Genomic DNA, 21,656 nt, shown 5'->3' with positions numbered 1-21,656 from the left:
AAAAGCAAGAGTTCAAATATATATTTTTATAACATTGGGTTGTTGTTGGTTTTTTTAAAATTAATTAACACTTTCTGGAGGCTTGACTTTTTTATTGTGTGGAGTTGGTGTGCTGATAATGAAGATTAAACTGTGGTCAAGCTATTCTTCATAGTTACAGTTATGAGTCTTGTTTTAAAAGCTCTGGACTAGTTTGCTGTACATGCTGGCATGCATGAAGGGTATTTTCACTTTGTGTGTGTGCCTTCGAGCCTTAGTCTGTCTGCAGGGCTGTTCACATGGGTGTCTGTAATGGTTCACAAATTTTGGACCGCAGGAGGAGAGTCAGTGCTTTCACTGTCTATTGGACCACCTGTGGACACTGATGAGTTCTTCAGTTCTATGATTTTTAAAAGATCTTTTAAGCTGTGGTCTACTGTACAGCAGACCCCCTGCAATATACACACCACAATCCAGGAACTTCTGTTTTAAAGAATTCTTGTGGATGCTGCTGTTTAGTGGTAGGCTCAGGCTCTGTGGCAGCTCATGCTTTCTCGTAAGAACTGTGAATATCAAGTAAGCATTGCAGGTCAGTATGACTCACATTTGATTTATGTGGGGCAGCACACAGGTATCCTCTCTGCACTGAACCATCGCGGTGATTTCCCACCACTGTGATCAAACACAAGGTTCTTGGCAGGAACAGACTGTGGTGGAAGGCCATGGGAGTCTCTGTTGAATTGCCCCATCTGCAAACTCAGCAGTAACCAGTGTCAGTTTTAAGGCCGGATTCTGCTTTTGAGCTTAGTGGAAGCATTATGCATGTGCCAGGGCAGTGTATGACCCTTAGTGGAGGCTGATGATCTGGGTTTTGTGTTGTGAGACTCTGGCAGAATGATTCTGTGTCACAGTCCAGAGAGTGAAGCATGCCCACAGACCATCACACAAAGAAAAGAGAGAAAAAAAAGGGTTTGGTTAACGTATGTGGACTCCAAAGCTTTCTGTCACTTTGAGGAATGGACCAGGCAGCTTGGTTTAGCATTAATGCAGAAGTGCCTGCAAGATTCTTTCTCCTGCCAAAAGGGTTTAAATAGTGGACAGTGCTTTTTACAGTGATTTCTAAAAGAAAGATGGGTGATGCCTGAAAGGCAGTTACTTTGTCTTACCACCTACCTGCCTAACTAAGGTTGTTTTCATGAGAGTTTCAAGAACTCCTTAAAGAAACAAATTTTAATATAGAAATCTGCTGCAGTATTCATGAAATGTAAAGCCCTTTTGCTATATCATCATGTCAAATTCTGTTCATGACAAAGAGCAGTGTTTGCATTAGCTGCATTAGCAGACGCACTGCAAGGGGAGTTGCCCAGGTATTAGCTATGAAGTCTTTTCCTGACAGGCAGTTAAACTCTAAATTGAATTATCTTCAAGGGGCCAGTGTCCAGGTCAGGAGGTTTAGCAATTTGAAATCCCTCTGAAGCTAAAATAATCTTTCTGCTGTGCATAATTTCAGTGCAACACTAATTTTGATACATTTCAGAATGCCTGATGTTTTAGAAGGATACAAATTGGAAGAAAAGCCTGTTATTAACTTTAAACCAGTGGGCAGCCTGCTATTTTGGACATAATTCAGGATAATGGACAGGACTTGAGGTATTTTTCTTTGTAGATGAGTTTTACAAGATTGCTGTGGTTATTGGGTGCCTCCACTTCTGAAGAGCGCACTCTGACATTCTTTAGAGGCCTGGTCTTTAGGGAATAGATGTACAGTCACTGATGAACATCACAAGCCTTTAAGGGCTGCCAATTTGTGCATTAACATGACAGCACTGAAAATCTCTAGTAACATACAAAACCCTATGCTCATATTTCAGAAAAAAAATAATTGTGTGAAATAAATGGGAACAGCCATCAGTTGTTGCGTTCTTAAACTGTAATCTGCTTTCCAGGCACCCAGTGCATTTCTCTATCACTGATTACTGAGTCTGAATGAATTAAAACCATCTCTCATTGATTGTGTATGATTCATGAGCAGTACTTTCTATTTGCAATAATTTCTACTTGTTAATACTCCAATGACACTTTACTTTTACATTGATTTTGGCTTAATTACATTAGAAATTACTAATATGAAAGGGAGCTGCCTGTGGCAAAAGCCAACTGGAATAATCTGGAGGAAAATAACAGCATATTCTGTGTTGTGGCAGATCACAATACCTGCTTCAGTTTATATGAATAAAACTTTTGCTGTTTTATAGCCACCTTCCTGAGCATAACACAAGAAGCAGAATCCCTGTAATACCATATACCTGTTTAATGAACAGTCATGTCTAGATATCAAACAGCTGCAGTAAGAAGTCTTCAGTGTCCAGCTAGGTTAAAGTAATCAGTAGCAGAAGAATTCTCATTGTATGTTTTTGATAGTCAGGCCAGCTGAAAAAGATAGACGTTATTCCACTAAATATCATTTTAATAAATAAATAAATCAGTGCCATTAATAGAAATGTTTTCAATCCACTTAATTCATCAAAATCAAACATAGTCGTCGGCATCTTTTACAATGTTCCTTCAATTATGTATTGATGAGGAAAATAATCCCTTCAGGCTATTTATGGATTGCTGTTATTTCTGATTAGACAGTCATTGATTCAAATGCTGTCATTTTCCCTTCCTTAGACAAGTATGGTATCTGTTGAAGGCCTGGCAAAACTTGTAGATCCTTCTCAACTGACGGATGAGTTTGAAGGATCCTTGGATTACAACCACGATGAATGGATAGAGTTGCGTGTCTCCTTGGAAGAATTTTTCAACAGTGCCATCCATTTATTATCAAGGTTGGAGGATCTCCAGGAAATGTTGGCTAGGAAGGAGTTTCCAGTTGATGTTGAGGGCTCAAGAAGGCTGATCGATGAGCACACGCAGCTTAAGAAAAAAGTGATTAAAGCTCCTGTGGAAGAACTGGATCGTGAGGGTCAAAGGTTATTGCAATGCATAAGATGCAGTGATGGTTTTTCTGGTAGGAATTGCATTCCCGGAAGTGCAGATTTTCAAAGTCTTGTGCCAAAGATCACCAGCCTTTTAGACAAGCTGCATTCTACTCGGCAACACTTGCATCAGATGTGGCATGTCCGCAAGCTGAAACTGGACCAGTGCTTTCAACTCCGGCTTTTTGAGCAAGATGCTGAGAAGGTAGGGAATAATCTGTTCCTTTCATGCTTTAACCAAGACTTTATCACAAAGACATTGTGACTATTTTTTCTGTAATTAGCAGCATGAGGTATTCATAACAGGTGTAAATCTCATGTTACCAATGGATGTACTTTATGTGACTTGTAAACCACATTCACTGAACTAACTGTTGGATGTAGCAGGCATAATAATATCCAAGAATAACTTCTCTATGTCACTTCTGATGAAAGTTAATCTGCTTTTTTGTGTCATAATGGGTACATTTGCTAGACATTAGCACAAGAATCAGGCTTTTTTTCAAGTTTCTTTTTCTAAGCTTATGCATATATTTATCTACATGTCACAGCACCTAGAGAAGAATGATTTTAGGGTTTGCTTCACTATGATTACTGTTTGCACTTCTTGCAAGTCTATGGGAAATTTGTAGTTTGAATCCTCCTAATTGTTATCTCAAACAACATTTTCAGTTTCCCTTTCCTAGGAAATCACAACAGGATTTGCAACTGCTAAAATCTTTAGTAATGGCTTTGTATCAAAGACATGTCCACTTAGTACCCACAGCATGAGATCTCAGCCTGTGTTTAAGTTAAACATATAAACAGACCAAGAGAAAGTATTCTGAAATGACAGCAGCATGCAAAACTCAGTGTGGCTGTTTTGCATTAAAAAGCGCATAGGGACGGCGTTTGAATTCATATTTGACACTTAAGTCAGCGGCCAAGATTCCTGTTCACTAGTACAAGACCTTATTAGAAATATTTAACATTAAATTATTCCAGAGATAGCATTGCAACTTCACGTTTCTTGGGCATTTGTAATGTAGCGTATCAGCCTGAAAAGTACATAGAGTGTCTCGAAATGAAATACAGTGTACAAAAGTATTTAGAGCAGCAGAAACACAGGTAAGTAACATGGCTTTAGGAAGCTGTAGTTTAACAGGTGTATAGTACTGCACCAGAGTTACATACCCATTCCCTGCCTCTTCAGAAGTTACTCATTCAGGAACCCGTAATAGATAGGGAAGTCCTCCTGCAAGCAAAGCATAGCAGCTTCTCATGTTTGTTGAAAAGACTGGCTAAAAAACAGCCAGAGTTCCCTAACCAGGTCTCATATGCATTACTACCTACATATGTCAGTAACACGCAGTAAAGCAGGCTTCTTAATACTTGTAGTATTTGTTTGCTGTTTGCCTCTGGAAGCATATGTAGGTACTGATTTTGATGAATTTATTTGAGAAAACTGTATTATGCCAGAGTCTTGGCAGTCTTACTTTCTTAACACAGAAGTGCTTGGCATCTTGTGAGATGGTTTTGCAAGTCTTTCCTGCACATTTAAAATTCCAGGCTGCAGAGTAAGGTATTCTCAGTGGAAGGTACCGAGCTCGCAGGCTCATGTTTATCTAGTTTCTATAGCCATCAAAAGCACCGGTCTCAGAATCTTCTCCACTTAATGTATGATCCAGTTGTTTCACTAATGTGTCTGCCTTGACCCAGCAGGAATAGCAAAAGAAATGCAGACCTCATCTGCAGAGGATCTCACTGAAGATGCATTTTTTTTAATCAGCTGCAATTTAATATTATTTTTGACACATCAGGGAGAAGCACATTGCTGAAACAAATATAATCTTCAGTACTGCAGAGCAAAACACAAGACATTGGTTTTCAATGCATGTACTAAATATCTCTAAGGCATGCTAGGACTGAAAAGGCTCCATCATTGTATAATCAATCCTCCTGCTGGGAAAACCTTGAATTCAGATGAGTCCCTCTAAAACAAGAGTCACTGCAGCATCACTCAAGAATGCATAAGAGCAGAGTTTTTCTTCCAAATGCCACAATTTCTTCTTTCTTTTCCTTGTGTGTCACGTGCTATAAGGAGATCACTCACTGCTGTCCTTCCCAGCAGCTGCTGTATTTCAGTCAGTGCTTTGGTTTGGATTTTCAGTTTCTTTGGGATTATTCAGGTGACCACTGCTTAGTAACATAAATTTTAATTTTCATTTATGATTATTATTTGCTAATATTATTAGCAGAGCAGATTATTATTATTTAGTAAATTAATTTTAATAATAATGTTATATGCTGAAATGGTCTCAGATCAAGTCAGTGCCTGAGAATTTCTTGTTGCCAAGCACTGCTCTGTAGTATTGAAGGAAGTCTCCAATATATTTTTCCTTTTGATCTTCTGAAAAAGGCATAAAAGGATGGTTTGATACAAGTCTGAGCATTGTGACAGCTAGGTTCTTTGCATGTGTTATTCTGAGGTTGTTAAGTGTAAAGTTTAGGCAAGTCAGCAGATAAATGAAACTTCTGAGGTGAAGAAGAAGCAGTGAAAATATGATTCCTGCCTTTTAAACACTGGCTGTCTCAAGCAATTCCCAACTGACAAAACTGGCATTTTGATCTTCTCAGTATTTCTTCTTCATCTACCTCACATTAACTGAACACAGTCTTGCTTTGGCTTCTCTGAGTAGCTCTGCTTGCTTTTCCTTGACTACTACATTTTCCCAAAGAATAGAAATGATTTTGGTTTTTTATACTCTCAAATAAGTGTTTTTAATCTTTTCAGTTTGTGAGTCCCTAAAATTCTTCCAGAGAAGGTTGCAGATCATTTTACTTCATATTTTGCACATGTGGACTGATAAAAAATATTGATGTGCTTATTCTCCTTAGCTGCAGCTCTCTTTGAAGTAGTCTGACCACCTTAGACTGGAAAGTACTTGTCTCATAAAACGTTCAGAGCTAAATCAAGTCTGAATGCCCTCTCCACTGTATAAATAGCCATCACGCTCTCTCTGTGTATTGAATTTTAAAGATTCCTGGTACCTCCATTTGCTCAGTGGCACTCTACCTTCTACAGTTAGGTATGGTAGCAGAGCCAGGATAGTCTTCATCTCATGGGGAGAAGCACAGCTCTTTCCATATAACCTGGATATGTCATTTAGTGCTAATCAAATGACAACTGTAATACCCTGTGAAAGCTCAAACTCCAACATAAAATTCTGAATATAAATAAGGGTTTAGGGCCTTTTAAAATATCTCTGTATACTCATTGGGTGATACTTTAGGAAACCTGTTCTAATAAGGAGAAAATAGACAAGGACTTTCCATTTTCTGGACACCTCTGATTTTAAAAATCTCAGATATCCTCATTCACTGAAAAGTATTTAAAGATGAGATTAAAAAAAGGGGGGAGGACAGACACATGAAGCAAAAATATGCAGTATTTTAAGGTAGGTTAATTTTTGAACCCCTTGATATTAAAATACCCTAGATTTTCAAAGCAAATCAGTTCACTCTCTTCCCTCCTATAGATGCCCTCCATTGGAACATTTATAAATGAGAGGCGCTGCCTGGACACATGAATTATTCAAATTTTTATTTGTGATTTGAATAATTAAAAATAAATACAACTTTGAATTACTATAAAATTACGATTACAACTTACAGAAGGTCTGTATGGTTGTGTGCTGAGCAAATCACATTGTTGGCAAAATAAAAGGAGGGGGTGGCAGTCACAGCCTGGGCTTCTCCCACTCAAATCAGTGGGAGAGAGCAGAGCTGGCTGTGGACAAACTTTGTCTCCAAGTCAGGCTGTTAGGGTTTTATTTTCCTGTGCTGGGGCCGAGGGAGGAAAAAGTTGAGCTATCACATAGGCACAAGCAGTGGAGTGAGATTGAATCCCCAGATGGAGACTGGAAGCTCCCTGAAGCTCAAGTCAGCAGGCAGGTCAGCCATGTGGGGAGCTTTGGCAGAGTGGTGTAAGGAAATTCACATGCTGTGCAGTGCTGACTGTAATGATCTGCTGATAAATAACACATTTCAGCCACTGGTGTAGCCCTGACCCTCACTGTTCAACAAATTTAGTCCTCACCAACTAATATATACATATGTATGTACATACATATATATAATTTTGAAACTAGAACTGAGGCTTCACTGTGTTTTTACTGGGTAACAGGAAAAGTGGTTTTAGCCATCAGTAACATGGAAAAATATATTCCAGTCTAAATCGAATATTGTTTCAAACAAAAAACCCACAATCAGCATAGATCCAACTATTAGAACTATCTGAGAAATGTTAATTGCTTGGTTGAAATCTGGACAGGGAGAAGAATTCAGGCAAGAGTCCACATGTTTTGCACTTGAGTAAATACCAAAAAAGAGGAAAAAAAATATCCTTACAGACTATGCTTTCCAGCTTTTCTGGAAATCATTTGTAACTGGCACCCAACTTGACTTTTGTAGGAATTTCCCCATCGTTCTCGGTTGGTTCCATATCAATTTTACTGCTGCGGCATGTATGTGAATGAAAAACAGCTATCATGATGTAATCAGCGTTGTCCACATTAAGTATAAACAATATAGTCATCAGCTGGACTGAACCAAGGATGTCTACTGTAAACTTGTAACACCAGAGTGAAGAAAGAGCAGGCTGCTGTAGCATCGTTGGGGGCAGAGAAGACTTTGCATGTTAGCTCTGTGTTCACCTCCCCTTCTTCTGGACTTTCTAGAGAGTGCACTACACAAAGGCAAACTCCCAAAGATGGCAGTGGTAGTTAGGAAATGCCACCAGAGAATTTCACTGGAAGCTTGTGGTGGGAGAAACATTTTATTTGGGTAGGGTCAGCTTTGTAGAAGGTCTGGTGGCAAACCACAGGCCACATCTAGTCTTCAAGGAGCAGTGAAGTAGCAGGCTTGCAGTCAAAACCATCTGCCTCATCCATACTAAAGCTTCCCTTTGCAAAACACAGCTCTGCCTGTGATTTTCCTTGTGGAGCAGGCTATGGGAAGCAGTGCTGGCTGATGGGGGCTGCTGTGGTACTGCTATGAATAGGGTGGAATAACAGTTGCAGCAGTTCTCCTCCATCTCACTCACTGTGCAGCTGTGGGTGGTGAGACCATGGCACCAAGGAGCACACACTGCATCCCTCCCTTCTCACACACCATGCTGCTTCAGGCCTCTTCCTCAGTCTGGTCTCCATAAATAAGGGAACCAACATGTTTTTCTACTGGATAGATGCTATTAAACTCAGCCCCATTTAGTGAAATAAGTAATATGGGGCATTTGGTTTCTGAAGGAGGACAATCACAGATGTACCAGCTGTATTAAACTCCTGTCCAGTGTCCTATTCCCATTCCTAATAAAAGTTTTGGGAAGACTCCCATTAATTTTCAGCAGAAGCACAATATACCCATTAACGCTTATTCTGAAGTTCCAGATGAAATTCAGGAGTTCCTGATTTAGAATCTAATTCAACACCAGACAGTTAGTCTACAAAAATACAGAGAAGCTCTAGCTCCACAGCAAAGTCAGTGGGAGAGAAGATAGTCCAAGTAGTATATATCATCTGAGTATTTGAACCATGCTCATGCTATTATTGGAGTATTATACCTGATACCTGCCAAAGGTTTATGTTCCTCAGAAGGAAGGATTGCTCTGCAAACTACTCTTGGTCTAAAAAGGTGTGGAATTACTCTGATGGAATTATAGAATGCAAAATGTGGAAATTTACACTGTGCTTTGGGGGGTGAGGAAGATGGCTTTAAGAAAGAAACAGTGATATCTTGATGTTTGAGAGAAGGGAAACTATCAGTGCATTTGTGATTCTATGATACATATCCACTTCAACCATTTCATACATTACTTCCCCTTATACTACACTTTACAATTCTGATGCTGTATGTTCTGTAATAAAATGCATTACAAATGTGATGATATGATCCTTCTTGCTAGTAGGACGCAGTTTATTTTATTACAGCCCAGTAAATAGGGCAATTGTATCTGCTCCTTTAGTGAAGTGATGCTGTGTGGGGAAGTGTTTCCTAGAAATGGGTCTTAGCTGACTTCCTGAAAAAGCATAAGAAAGATTAAGATTAGCAACATCTTCACCATCTTCTTCATTTCCAATCACCTCTACATTTTCTTCTTCTGGCATTGTCAAAACACCCTTGAATTGATACGTAAGCAGATGATAAGAGTTTTCCCATTTACAAGTCATATTAACCCTTAAGGATTTCTGTAATGCCAAAAGGCATAGCACCTGGGACAGACTCCTCTGAGAAAAAGTCCACATAGTGAAGGACCATTTCCCCTCTCTTGTTTCACTGCTGGAAGCACATGGTTTCTTTCATTTGTTCTACGTGCCATATATACAATTGCCTCCAAGATTTCATGTGAAATGTTGGCTTAGAAATTACTGTAAGGGGGATGTGTCCCAGGGAATGAGAGCAGAGAAACCAATGAGGAAAGTACTGTGAAGCTGACGGAGGGAGCTGTCATATGTGAAATGAATACAAAGCAAATGAGTTCTGGGGAGGTGGATAATTAGGACTGGGGAGGAGGAAGGAAGAATATTAAGATGGGAAAGAACCAGAATCAGGATTAATAACAAGAGCATGTCCTTAGTGTCTTGCACCAAGGAGAAATATGTATGCCCCCTGTGCTGTTCACTGCAAAAGGATTTGTTATTGAATGAATGGTATTTAACAGTAATAATCATACAGGCATAATAAGCATGGATTAGACATGGATTTTTGCACAGGATTTAGATTTCATTTAAGTTACATGAACACTGCATTGGTGTACAGAACTCGGCATGCCCTGGATTTTTCCATCTAAGTACTTACACCGTGGATATCACAACAGCACAGTAAGTGAGCATCACAGTGAGGAGCTTTCCTGGAGATTTTGAACATGGGGGTGTTGTTAGACCTGAGGTAAGCTCCATAAGATTTCTGCAGTAAAAGGAGTCAATAAGCTTAGTGTCTTCTGCAGAGGGATTTGACTGAGGGTCTAAGTGAGGCTCATGTAAGCATGTTACTTTCATCCTTAGCCCATTTCAAATGTCTGTGCAGAAAAAGGACAGAGGCCTTGGGGTACAGATGTTGACTGGGAAAGGCACTGAACTGGGATCTGTGTTTGTGAAAATGCATGTGTTTGCAGAGAGCTTTATAAGAAGAGTGACCAAGAATTTGCTAAACTACAAAATTTTCTTACCCATATGCCCAGAAAAGAGTTCTCAGTGATCACAAGGGCTCAATTTGTTGTTGATACCTGCTCCTCTCAGCCCAAAGCAGCTGCTTCATCAGGTGAAACAATTCTGTTTCAGCTAGTTTTATCATAGAATCATTTAGTTTGGAAAAGGCTTTTAAGAACATCAAGTCCAATCATTAATGCAGGACTGCCAAGTCTGTCACTACTACGTCTTTTAAATACCTCCAGGGATGGTGACTCAACCACGTCCCTGGGCAGCCTGTTCCAATGCTTGACCACACTTTCAGTGAAGACACTTTTCTTAATCACCAATCTAAACCTCCCCTGGTACAACTGGAGGCCATTTCCTCTTGCCCTATTGCTTGATACTTGGGAGAAGAGACCGACCCCCCGCTGCCTACAGCCTCCTTTCAGGGAGCTGTAGAGAGCAATAAGGTCTCCCCTCACTCTCCTTTTGTCCAGGCTACACCATCCCAGTTCCCTCAGCTGCTCCAGACTTGTGCTCCAGACCCTTCCCCAGCTCCGTTGCCCATCTCTGGACACGCTCCAGCACCTCCATGTCCCTGTTGTAGCCAGGGGCCCAAAACTGAACCCAGGATTCGAGGTGGGGCCTCAGCAGTGCCCAGTACAGAGGGACAGTCACTGCCCTGGCCCTGCTGGCCACACTGTTTCAGATACAAGCCAGGATGCTGTTGGCCGCCTTGGCCACCTGGGCACACTGCTGGCTCACGTTCAGCCGGCTGTCGACCAGCACCCCCAGGCCCTTTTCCTCCAGGCACTTCCCAGCCCCCTGCCCCCAGCCCGTAGCGCTGCGGGGGGTTGCTGTGACCCACGGGCAGGACCCGGCACTGAGCCCTGTTGAACCTCATACAACTGACCTGGGCCCATCGGTCCAGCCTGTCCCGATCCCTCTGCAGAGCCTCCTGCCCTCTGCACATCAACACCCCCCAGCCTGGTGTCACCTGCAAACTGACGGAGGGAGCACTCGATCCCCTTGCCCAGATCATCGATGAAGACATTAACCAGGACCGGCCCCACCACTGAGCCCTGGGCAGCACCACGTGTGCCCGGCCACCAGCGGGATGTGACTCCATTCCCCACCACCCTGGGCTCGGCCGCCCAGCCAGCTTTAACCCAGCACAGAGCACCCACGCCCAAGCCAGGAGCAGCCAGTTTCCCTGGGTGAATGCTGTGGGAGATGGTGTCACAGGCTTTACTAAGGTCCAGGTAGGCAACATCCACAGCCTTTCCCTCATCCACTAGGCAGGTCACCCTGTCAGGGAAGGAGATCAAGCTTCATCAAGCAGGACCTGCCTTTCATAAACCCATGCTGGCAGGCCTGATCCCCCAATTGTTCTGCACGTGCTGTGTGATGGCATGTGGGATGATTGTTCAGTAACCTTCCTGAGATAGTTTCCTGGATCCTCCTTCCTTCCCTTCTTGGAGATGAGTGTCACATTTTAGCTGCATCCCCTCACTTGATTGCAGTTTGGTGCTTGAGGTCTCCCTGAGTTCTCTGCTAAAAGCCCAGAAGCCTGGTCCTGTAAAGCAGAGGGTCTCGGTTTCTATTGACATTAATGAAAGACTCACAGTGTCTGCTAAGAGCTCCCACTGACAGGTGCTCAGTGAGCCAGTGCTGTTAGAGCCCTGCATCCAGGAGCTGTGTAGCTTCTGTCTCTGGCTCCAGCCTTACTGATGGCATGGTTAGAGACTTTGCCACCTACTTACAGAAATGAGATCTTACTTCCAGCTGTCGGTACTGGTGCCCCCCTCCAGTATTCCAGTTATGTCAGTACACACTTGCAACTTTGTGGCTAGCTTGTTTTGCCAGGGCTTTCAATAGTCCTAAAATAAGAAAAACAAGCTTTGAAAATGTTCCTAACAAAACAGGTTCTTATGTTTAAGCTATAGAAGGAATATACAGATCTCTACATTTATGATCTGGAATAGATGTGGAAAAGCAACATTTAGTCAAAGTATTTTAAGTTGCTTTAGCATCTTTTTCTCTTTCTTTTCTCATGCATATGGACTCTTGCACAGAGCACATAGTATCTGTTCTCTCCTGAAACCTTGTTTCCATATCTGGCATCTACTCTCTCATACTACCAGTGAAAAATGCTTTCTTTCATGATCTGAAGTTTCCCTTAGCATAAGGTGCCTTTTTTGGTATAGAGGTTCTCACTAGACAACTGTTCTTCCCCGTTAATAAAATCAGAACTGGGATCCCAGTGCTGGGAAGGAGAGTCAGCTATCAGTCTAAATAAGCTGCCATGTGAGTAGAAGATCATCACTTCATACCATCCTTTGTACCTAAGCCCACTCTGAAACGAAAACAACAGAGCACAAGCCCTGTGTTCAACATGAAATGTTTGCTCTGACAGAGAATTTCTAATACCAAACAGAACACAGAACAGGTGCAGACAGGTCCCTAAGTTGTTAAAATGACAGGCACCATCTTACAAATATCATATCTTAAAATGTTGGAAAGATAATTATATAGATGATGTGGAAAGGAGGTTTAAACTGAGACTGAGCTCAGTGCGTAAACAATAAAGTGCATGTTCGTATAGCACCTAACACAGTAACATACTGAATCTGGCTGGAGTATTGGCTGTTTCTAGCAAAGAAATGCAGATTTGCAGTTGAAAAATGCCATTGGAGATGTAAGGGTATGGAAACATTCCTATTGAATACAGATATGTATCCACACATGACTTGGGTTGCTTTAATATAGTACTGGAAATATTCTGCTTCACTTGAGATGTTTTGTGCAATCAAGGACAAAGGATCAATCCAGGAAATTCATATCAAAGGGAGAAACTGTATATCCATTCTTAAAAATTTGTCTATTTCCCCAAATGAACTTATGCCAGTTCTAATCACTTTGATTCAATTACTTTACACATCTTAGAACAAAGGAGGCTGTAATAAATCAGGTGAGAACTGAAAGTATGTAGCAATAATTCCATTGTAACAGCAGTTTGTCATTAATCTTCAATGTTCATTCAAATGTGTTCTCTGTCATGTTTCTTTTTTTTTTTCATTTTAAAATAATTGAACTCTTGCTTCTGAGTATTGCTTCTCCTTTGTGTTGAAGCACATCAGTGCTCTCTGTCATTCATTAGCCACTATTAGGTGTTCTGATGCAGCTGAATAAACAGTATGATGTTCTGAATGCATCTTTACTGATTTTTTTCTGAAGCTCAGTGGAAGTAAAACAGGACTCAGGCTCATGGATTCCCCACATTAATGGGTTTTACTGGTCTCATATATTTTTGGGTTGGGTTGGGTTTTTGTGTGTAAACAAACTAAAGAACAAAGTTTGTCTGGAAGCAGAAAAATGTTATAAAAAGGGATGGTTGTGCAGAGTGTGCGTTGACAGATTCCTTGTGATACTGTAAGCATAGATGTCAATGCTAAAGAGATTTCAGAGTGGGATCAGCATCTTTCACTGTGGAAAGCTCTGAGAGTGGCAGCTAAACTGTGACAAGTCTGCAATCCCCCTCACCTAATCATGGACATGAAAGAATTATTGCAGAACTGTGGGGTAAATCCTCTCCAGCATCTACGAGAATAAATTTCTTACAAAACCCTTCATCTTAAAACAGAAAGGTGAATCCTGCATAGACTGTGTCTCTCAGTTCAGGAACCTGCATGCTGGGACTTGCAGTCTTTGCAGGCTATAGCTCTGAATTAAATATGCAGCTAGCTGACATCTGTTCTGTTTAATATGAAGGAGGCTTCTGACAGGTTGCTAATGCTTTCCACAATTTGTTGCCCCCAATCTAAAGTGAAGAGTTGTCAGAGCAGGAAGTAATCACCAAGGGCTCTGTGGGAACTGTTCATTACTTTGACCACTGCTGGTCACACTTATTAAGATCCTGTTCTTGGTATCTGTAGGAAAGAACAGATTTTTGCAATACCAGGAGATCATTATAGAAGTTTTCAACTTCCCTCAAAGCACAAACAGAGCTCATTTCTGCTAATTGGATTGTAAAATCAAAATGTCTTCATTATTAGTTATGTTCCAAAGGAGCTTGTAGCTTTTTCACAGTGTCAGGCTTGTATCCTGCTACTTTCTGATTTATCAGTCAAGGCCGCAGGGGGTCTGCCCCTGTGTACCAATAGCATTGTGAACATTTGCTTTTCTGCCTTTCTATCCACCAGTAGAAAGCTTGGGGACAAATCTAATAACAACAGGACAAATTCACAAGTACGCACCAACTGCTTTGTGCTGCTGCTACAACTGAAAGTAGCTACAAACCCAGTTTTGCCATCTGGTTTGAGGAAGTGTGGGATTGTCTTGCCTGCTGAGCAGAGCAGTACAGGGAACTGGATAAATCTATATCAGAAGTCCTCTTCCTGGTGGATGTTATTGTAGTGGTGGATGTCACCTAACCTTGTGGAGGAGGGGGCAGGACTCCTTTTGGAGCTTACCATTGACATTTCTGTTTCTGCTGCAAGAGGTTTGTTGCTGATTTGACAGCTCTGACAGTACAAACTTCCTCCCCATGACCCAAGTTCAGACTCCACAAGCAAAGCGCATGAGAATCCTCTGAAGGCATTTGTGGTACTGATTTTTCAGATGTGGACAGTTGTCCATCAGGAAGGGCAATCATCTGCCGGAGACTGATTGCTGTTGATCTGGATTGGCTTTGGAGCAGCAAAATGGAAGTAGAAAAGATGCAAAGTTCAAAACTGAAAATTGGGAATTACAAATGACAGGGATTAACTGCCTTGCCTCCTGTCATGCAGGATGTCTGTCCTGCAGTGGGATTTCTGGTTTGATGTGTAAAATAGATACCTCAGTGCTTTCCATCTTCCTTATAAATTCAGTCTGCCCTGTGCTGCCAAATGTGTTTGTTTTTTTCCAGGCAGCTAAATACATTGGCTTCACAGTGCTTGGAATTGAACCTGATCTTTTTGGTGGGACTGTGAAAACAATAACAATGCCTTGCTCCACTGCTACAGCTAAGGATGAGGAAGGCTTGCGTATTTCCTTCATGCTAAGTGTGCCCTATAGCATAGTTACAGCAGTCTGAGGCCACTTTCTGTCTGATTTGCACTGGATCATCCAACACACTTGTGACCTTTCAGTGCAAGAGGGCAGAACATTAACTGAGTGATGGCGTAGTTCCTGCTTTATGTTTCCAGAGTCTGGCAGCAGTCACCTCACAGTCCGTCCACTACTGACTGTAAGGAAATGGCTCTGAATCCTGCTGCTGCTGAAAGTGGAACATGGTGTGCTGTGCTATTTGTAGTTTCCTGCTGCCGACACTGGGTACGCAGTTACTATTCCTCTTGCTTCCTCCATGAACATTAGAATGGGTCCAAAAATAATTGAAAGCAGTATGTTCTGACGGAATATTTTTGCATTTGCACAAATTTCCTCATTATTTTGCTTGCCAATTTTGATAGGGAGCATTTTGAGGCTGTTTCAGCTTCTCCAATTTGGCACCACTGGGAGGCACAGGAATTCTCCCCTGATCAGCATGGCAAGAGAAAGTGTTTTGGCATCTGAATACAGTCTTAAACCTCATTTTTAAGGATGATTATAGCATATTATAGCCACAGTGTTCTGATTTAACTAATGAGGACAAGAAGACCCAAATGCTCTAAAGGGCAACGAAGCCGACACATCTAGAAGAGCAGAAAGAGGCCCACACATACAGAAAAAGAGAAGGCGGCTGCTTTTTTTATTTATTGCTTTGATCCTTGAGAAGGTTAGGTGATAAGAGCCTAGCTGTCAGGAAATAATATAATTAAACTGTGTATGAGGTTCACAGACTTATTGTGCAGCATCTTTCAGATGTATCTATGTGATTATTCCAAAATTAATGTCTTCCTGGCCTGGCTGAAATGCTTAAATGGCCCACACTTGGCAGAGCTTGGGGTCTTAAAAGTATATCCTAAATTAGCCTTCATGTCTATTTGTAGTGAACACATAAGGGTGGGTGTACGGTTGAGAGGTTACCTGCTAAGGAGCTGGTGATGGTCTTAAGAGGTGAAACCAGGAGCATGGTCTGTGGATTGTTTCCAGGAGTATCGCTGCCGCTTTAAGCCAGGTGGCTTTTCTTCTTACATACCATGCACATTATGAAAAATAATTCAGAAATGTTTTCTTGAACCCTCATGTATTGCGAGGCCCCTCCATATTACTTGTCATCAAAATCCTGGATGCCTTATGTCCTGCACAGATGCTGAAAAGGTGTTGCAAGTAAGGCAGTTGAGCTGAGGAATTTTGCTCAGTTTATTGCTGATCACCACAAACTTCTGGTCTCGATTTGGGTATTGAGAGGAAAACATAGGACACAGATTCAATTTCCCTGATTCTTGTTGAGGTTTATACCCAGTCCATCAAAATTCCTCTGGTGGGATGACAGGCAGTGGAGGATGTCTGGGATAATATTTGCAGGAGTGAATTTCTGCTGCCGTTACAGCTATTTTCTGATTCTTATTTTTTTTCTACTGTTGTTCCTTAATGTCCCTGCCCAGCGTGAGCCACTCGCTGTCCCTCAGGGGCACCGCTGCCCCCTTTGCCAGGGAGGACCCCACAGCGTGTGTCCCTCTCAGTGTCCCCCTCAGCAGCTGCCATTTTGTTTCCCTAACGCCTTGTATCCAGGCGCTTCTCTGGCAGATGGGTGCTTTGGCACAATGGTCAGGCTCTGGTGTATGGTGGCATTCCTGCTGCCACCCCCCTCTGTGCCAGATCTGGTGGGAACCGGCTGGGACCGGCTCGAGGGAGCTGGCGGCCTCCTGACAGACTGCCCACTGCCCTGCCGCGCACCCGCCATTGCACAGAGGAACGAACGGTCACCCTCACACCCAGCAGATCAGTGTTCACAATCCTTTCAGCCCTGGGAAATCAGAAGTCGCTGTGAGGGGTGAGTTGGATTTTAAGTTTTTTCCCAACAAGTCTGTTGGCTGAAGGAGATCTTATGTGTCCCCAGGTCGGGACACCATCCCCCCTCCAGTTTGCCAGTGTCAAGGGAAAACATTGAACTGGTTGATTCATGGGATGGGGAAATAGCTGGGAGTGCCAGACATCCCAAAATCCAGAATAATGCTGATATCCTCATGGGTCCATCTGTGCAGAGATCCCAGCTCCAGCCCTGAAGTGCCATGACGTGTCGGGAGTTTAAACCCGTGATTACACCACAGCTGTATCTGTGGGCCTCACACACAGGTGATTTGGGTAAGGGAAATGCCCCACTTCTCATACGCAGCAGTAAGCATGTGCGCGGCTGTTTTGTTTTTAATGGCAGCTATTTGGAGTCATAGGAACATTACACATTAAGCCAGGAATAGAACCAGGGTCAATAATAAAGTCACCAAACTTGTACAGCACTTTCAAGTTAATGAAATTCTGTCTCACAGATTCTGAAAACTGAGAGGAAGATCCTTTATCTGGGGAGCCCACTCTGCTTTTTTCATCATTTCCACTGGTTTTTCCATTCACAAGGCTGTTGTCTATTTATCTCTTCTAGTATTACATTTCTTATCCAGCCAATTAATTAATTTGTATGTAGACAGCAAGCAGTTCTTAGTAGAATGCCTGTTCCCAGAAAAGGCCATTTCCACTTTATGGAATAGAAAATCCTTTCCAGGAATACCTGAGTGTTTGATGGAACTAAGTGTGGTGGAAAGGTACAATATTTCAAAAAGCAAGCAAAAGATGCAGATGCATAAAATAACACCCAGATATCATTAGTCATATTTATGTGTTCAGTATCTGTAATTTTCTCCCATCTTCAACAGTAAAAGTATTGCTTCTCTATTCAGCATTATAGGAATCACATGTCTGTCTTTGTGCATGGTTGTGGCTTGATACCTGTCAGGAAAGATAACCCAGATATCTTACTCTGGCATTTACTAGGAACATTCAGCGTGAGTATTTTGGAAATGGTGTTCTGCTACTAATACAAAAGGTGTTTGTCAAGTCACACATATAGCTAATTGTCTAATGGGTTGACAGTTGGGCCCATTGTCTGGAATAATTTAATGTGCTGTAGCTTAAATTTACTATAGTGTATAAATCATATGCACCGATATTTGTAATGGAAAAACTTTGTTCATGCAGCACTGAGGATACACAAATACAGCTGTGAGGCTGAATCTTCAGCTGGTGTAAATTGGCCTCATTGGAACAGCACCAATTTACCCTGGCTGTGGACCGAGCCGAACACATGTGAAAGGGAAAGATCTGGCAGAAGTTTCCGCTTGTCCATCACCATCTGTAAACAAGAGACAAAACCAAACACAATTTTGTATGTAGGCCCTGGGTTAGCAAAGCACTGAGATGTACGCTGAGTTCTATTTTAAACCTACAAGTACTTTGCTTTAATTAAGGCTGTATTTATAGAGTGGTGATAGGAATTACAGCAGATTGGTAATGTTTTCTGTTGAAACAGTTTTCATCAAATTTATTGATTCATGACAAAAGTAAAAAAAAACTATCCAAGTTTTCTTGAAGTCCAAAATTTATTCTGGGGCAAGTACATTCCTATCCGAGAGAAGACATTTTCTTAGTGACCTTCATGTAATCAGCCCGATGTCTGGGCCCCTGTGAGCATTGATGGGTGTTAATGGCCCTGACCAGCCTCACCTGGGGCCTCCCCAACCCCTGCCCAGGGTCCAGGAGCCCTGTTGCAGCTCAGCTGTGGGGTATCAGCCTCCAGCTTTGCCACAGCCTTGTCCTACCCGTCATGAACCCTAGTGAACCAGGCACTGATCCACTGATTTTGTGCCATGACCTGGGACCTGCTTTGCCCCTGTGGACCTGTGTTGCAATCATGGGGCTGTGTCTGAGCCTGGTTACCCTCACTGGACCTGATCCTGACCTGCTGATTGACTTCATAACTTAAGCTTGGACTTGTCTTACCAACACAACTTGCCTGATGATCTCTTGATTAAACCTGGATGCTAATAGCTCTCAGGGGCTGTGGGACAGGCTGTGACTAATGAGACCCATCTTACCTGCTGGGTCTTTGTTTCTGGCTCCTCAGCATTTGAGAGGCAGCTAGCTTGGACAGCCCGCGCCAGCCCACTGTTCTGCTGAATTTAGCTCAGAGGCTTGAGCAGAGGGATTCTTCTGTATCACAGGTAAATGTCCTGATTGATTAGACTGTTGGCGCTTCTCATGTGCTCCTTTGTGGATGTGTTGCACTTTTGTTGGCCTTTTCCAGATGTAAAGGTGACCTACATATGGCTGATTCCAATTAAACTGTAGTTATGGTTCTTGTCTGGAGGCACTAGGGGACTTTCTTGATTGATTGCTTTTTGTAAAGGTAGCTCATGTGCAATTCTTTCCAGGATCAGGCCCTTCCATATCAGTATAGACTGTCTGTGTACTGCAAATCTGTTGCATGGTATTCTTTTTTGTGTTCAATTACTGGCTACATTCAGTTGCAACAATGTAAGGAAAATGGCTTAATTTGTCTTTAATTCAATTGTTGTGACTACTTGGTTTCACTTTAAAAGACAGGAGTAGACCCTGTAGCTGGAAACTGAGTAAACCTCAAGAGAGGGACTCTGGCAGTTACTGCTCCATGTGTGTTATTATTTTGTTTAATTTGTGAAAACATATGAAAATGAACTTGCTTAGCTGCAGATACCCTCGGAGCAGAACTTTCCACTTTCTGTTGTAGATTAGTCAACTTAACACTGGCTGAATAGTTTTGAAAATACAAAATGCGCATGGGCTCTTATATGGACCTTTCTTTAATAAGCAATGCATGCTTATCTCTAGCATTTTGCAACCTGTGGAACATAGATATTAAGTTCTTTAGTAGTTGGTAAACGTATTCAATAAAACATATTTATTGTCTATAGACTTTAATTTGCTATAGCACTTGCCTTGAAAAATTTTACAGGGTTCACAATTTGGCAAAGATTGGAAAGCACTGATCTAATAGGGATGTCATCTGGCATGTAATTAGTCCTCTACCCTCTACTCAACTACAGGCAAGACATTCATTTAGATTAACACTTTCTTTTCTTTTTGTTAGCAGCATATGGAGGTATAGTGGGAGAATACACTTATGCCTGGTGCATTACATGTGAGACTGACTGGAATTTATTACAAAACCCTGCCTTATAGTTTTTTCCAAGTGCTTTTGGACTTGCTCTTCTTATTTGCAACATAACCTGATTGTGCTTGTCAGAGCAAATCCAGTAAACGCTACTGGTCTTTATTGATAATTATGCAAGAGGCTACCAAGAGAAAAGATAGGTAATGCAGGAGGTATTGATGTTGATTCAGTAGCTGTTGCTCTCCCATTTTTCTATCTTCTTTCCTAAAGCTGATGTGAGAAGCACTTAACGGGTGATCCTAGATGATGTCAGCTAGAGTATTTCCAGCAAAAAATCAACATTCCACAAAGTTCTGTTGGTACCTTAGTTTGGATAGAAAGGTAACCTTGAACTAGAACAAGTGCAGAGGGAGGCTGTGTATCTTGTGAAAAAATAGAAGAGCTGGGCTCTAGTAAAACAAACAGCAGAGGAGACAATGAACCCTCCCTGTCCATGCTGGAAAAGGTTAAACATCTGGGAGGAAAAATTTTTTAACTTAAAGGACAGTGTTGACCTAAGAGCAAATGTGTATAAACTGGCTGTGAATCTGATTTGGGTCAGAGAGTATACGAAGATTTCCTTAATAAGAGCAAAGGTTTCTGGAACTGCTTCTCATAGGAGGAGCTGAGCTGTGGCACTTAACTTGTTTTCAGGTGCAGCTTCATCTGTTTATGAAAGGAATTTTTATACCGTGGTTCACTAGTTCTGGCAGATATTGGACGTGACCTGGGTGGCCCATTGGGACTGTTCTCTTGATATGTATTCTGCATTGTTCTTCAAGACAGTGTGGTTATCATTCTGCCCTTACTTACCCATATGAGGTTGATATTTATGGCTCAGAACTTACAGAGAAGATGATTTGCTAAAAGCAGGTTCATAATTAATTCCAGCCCTATCATAGTGTTACATAGATTTGATATTTATTAGCTGTATAAACAATTTCATTAATAAATATATTCCGTTCGCTGGCTGCCAAAACCATGAGGGCTGTAATCTTCCCATCAGAACCACTTGGCATCGATTGTGCTGCCAGCCATGTGATGGGAACATCATCCCGTGGTGTTCTGCACCACTGTTTGAGTCCAGTGCTAATGCTCTTCAGCGAGCTTTGACAAAAGCTGGAGAGCAGAGGTTATTTGAAATGATGTTATAAATCTTATTTTCTCTGAGGTGGGGCTGGACTGCACACGGTCTGCATACATGCTGTTCCATATCCGTGTGCTTCTTCTCTGTTCTCAAACAGCTGCTCTTGCCCTGTACTCACTAGCCTGCCAGATGTTACAAATCCAGGGAAAGTATGGAGTCACATTCTCCCTCTGTAGGACTTATTCATGACCAGCTTGAGACCTGCTGTTCGGTCTAACACTTAACCTCATGTTCTGTCATCATAGTTGATGAGTTACTAGAAAATCCAGGTTAAGAAC

General features: G+C 41.9%; 1 protein-coding gene across 8 annotated transcripts in view; it reads left to right on the top strand.

Annotated features, from left to right (window-relative positions):
- Positions 1-21,656, top strand: part of KALRN (kalirin RhoGEF kinase) — a 528,347-nt gene that overhangs the window by 209,355 nt on the left and 297,336 nt on the right. For all 8 annotated transcript variants that reach the window (XR_005829443.1, XR_005829442.1, XM_040604676.1 and 5 more), the window contains exon 5: positions 2,653-3,165. Coding sequence is in view for 6 of the 8 variants with exons in the window: in XM_040604676.1 (XP_040460610.1) it covers positions 2,653-3,165 (513 nt within the window). In the remaining 2 variants the exon portion in view is untranslated. The remainder of the gene's footprint in view (positions 1-2,652; positions 3,166-21,656) is intronic.

The sequence above is a fragment of the Falco naumanni genome, chromosome 8 (assembly GCF_017639655.2).
Source record: "Falco naumanni isolate bFalNau1 chromosome 8, bFalNau1.pat, whole genome shotgun sequence".
Classification (NCBI taxonomy): domain Eukaryota; kingdom Metazoa; phylum Chordata; class Aves; order Falconiformes; family Falconidae; genus Falco; species Falco naumanni.
This window is presented reverse-complemented; position numbering and strand designations above follow the sequence as displayed.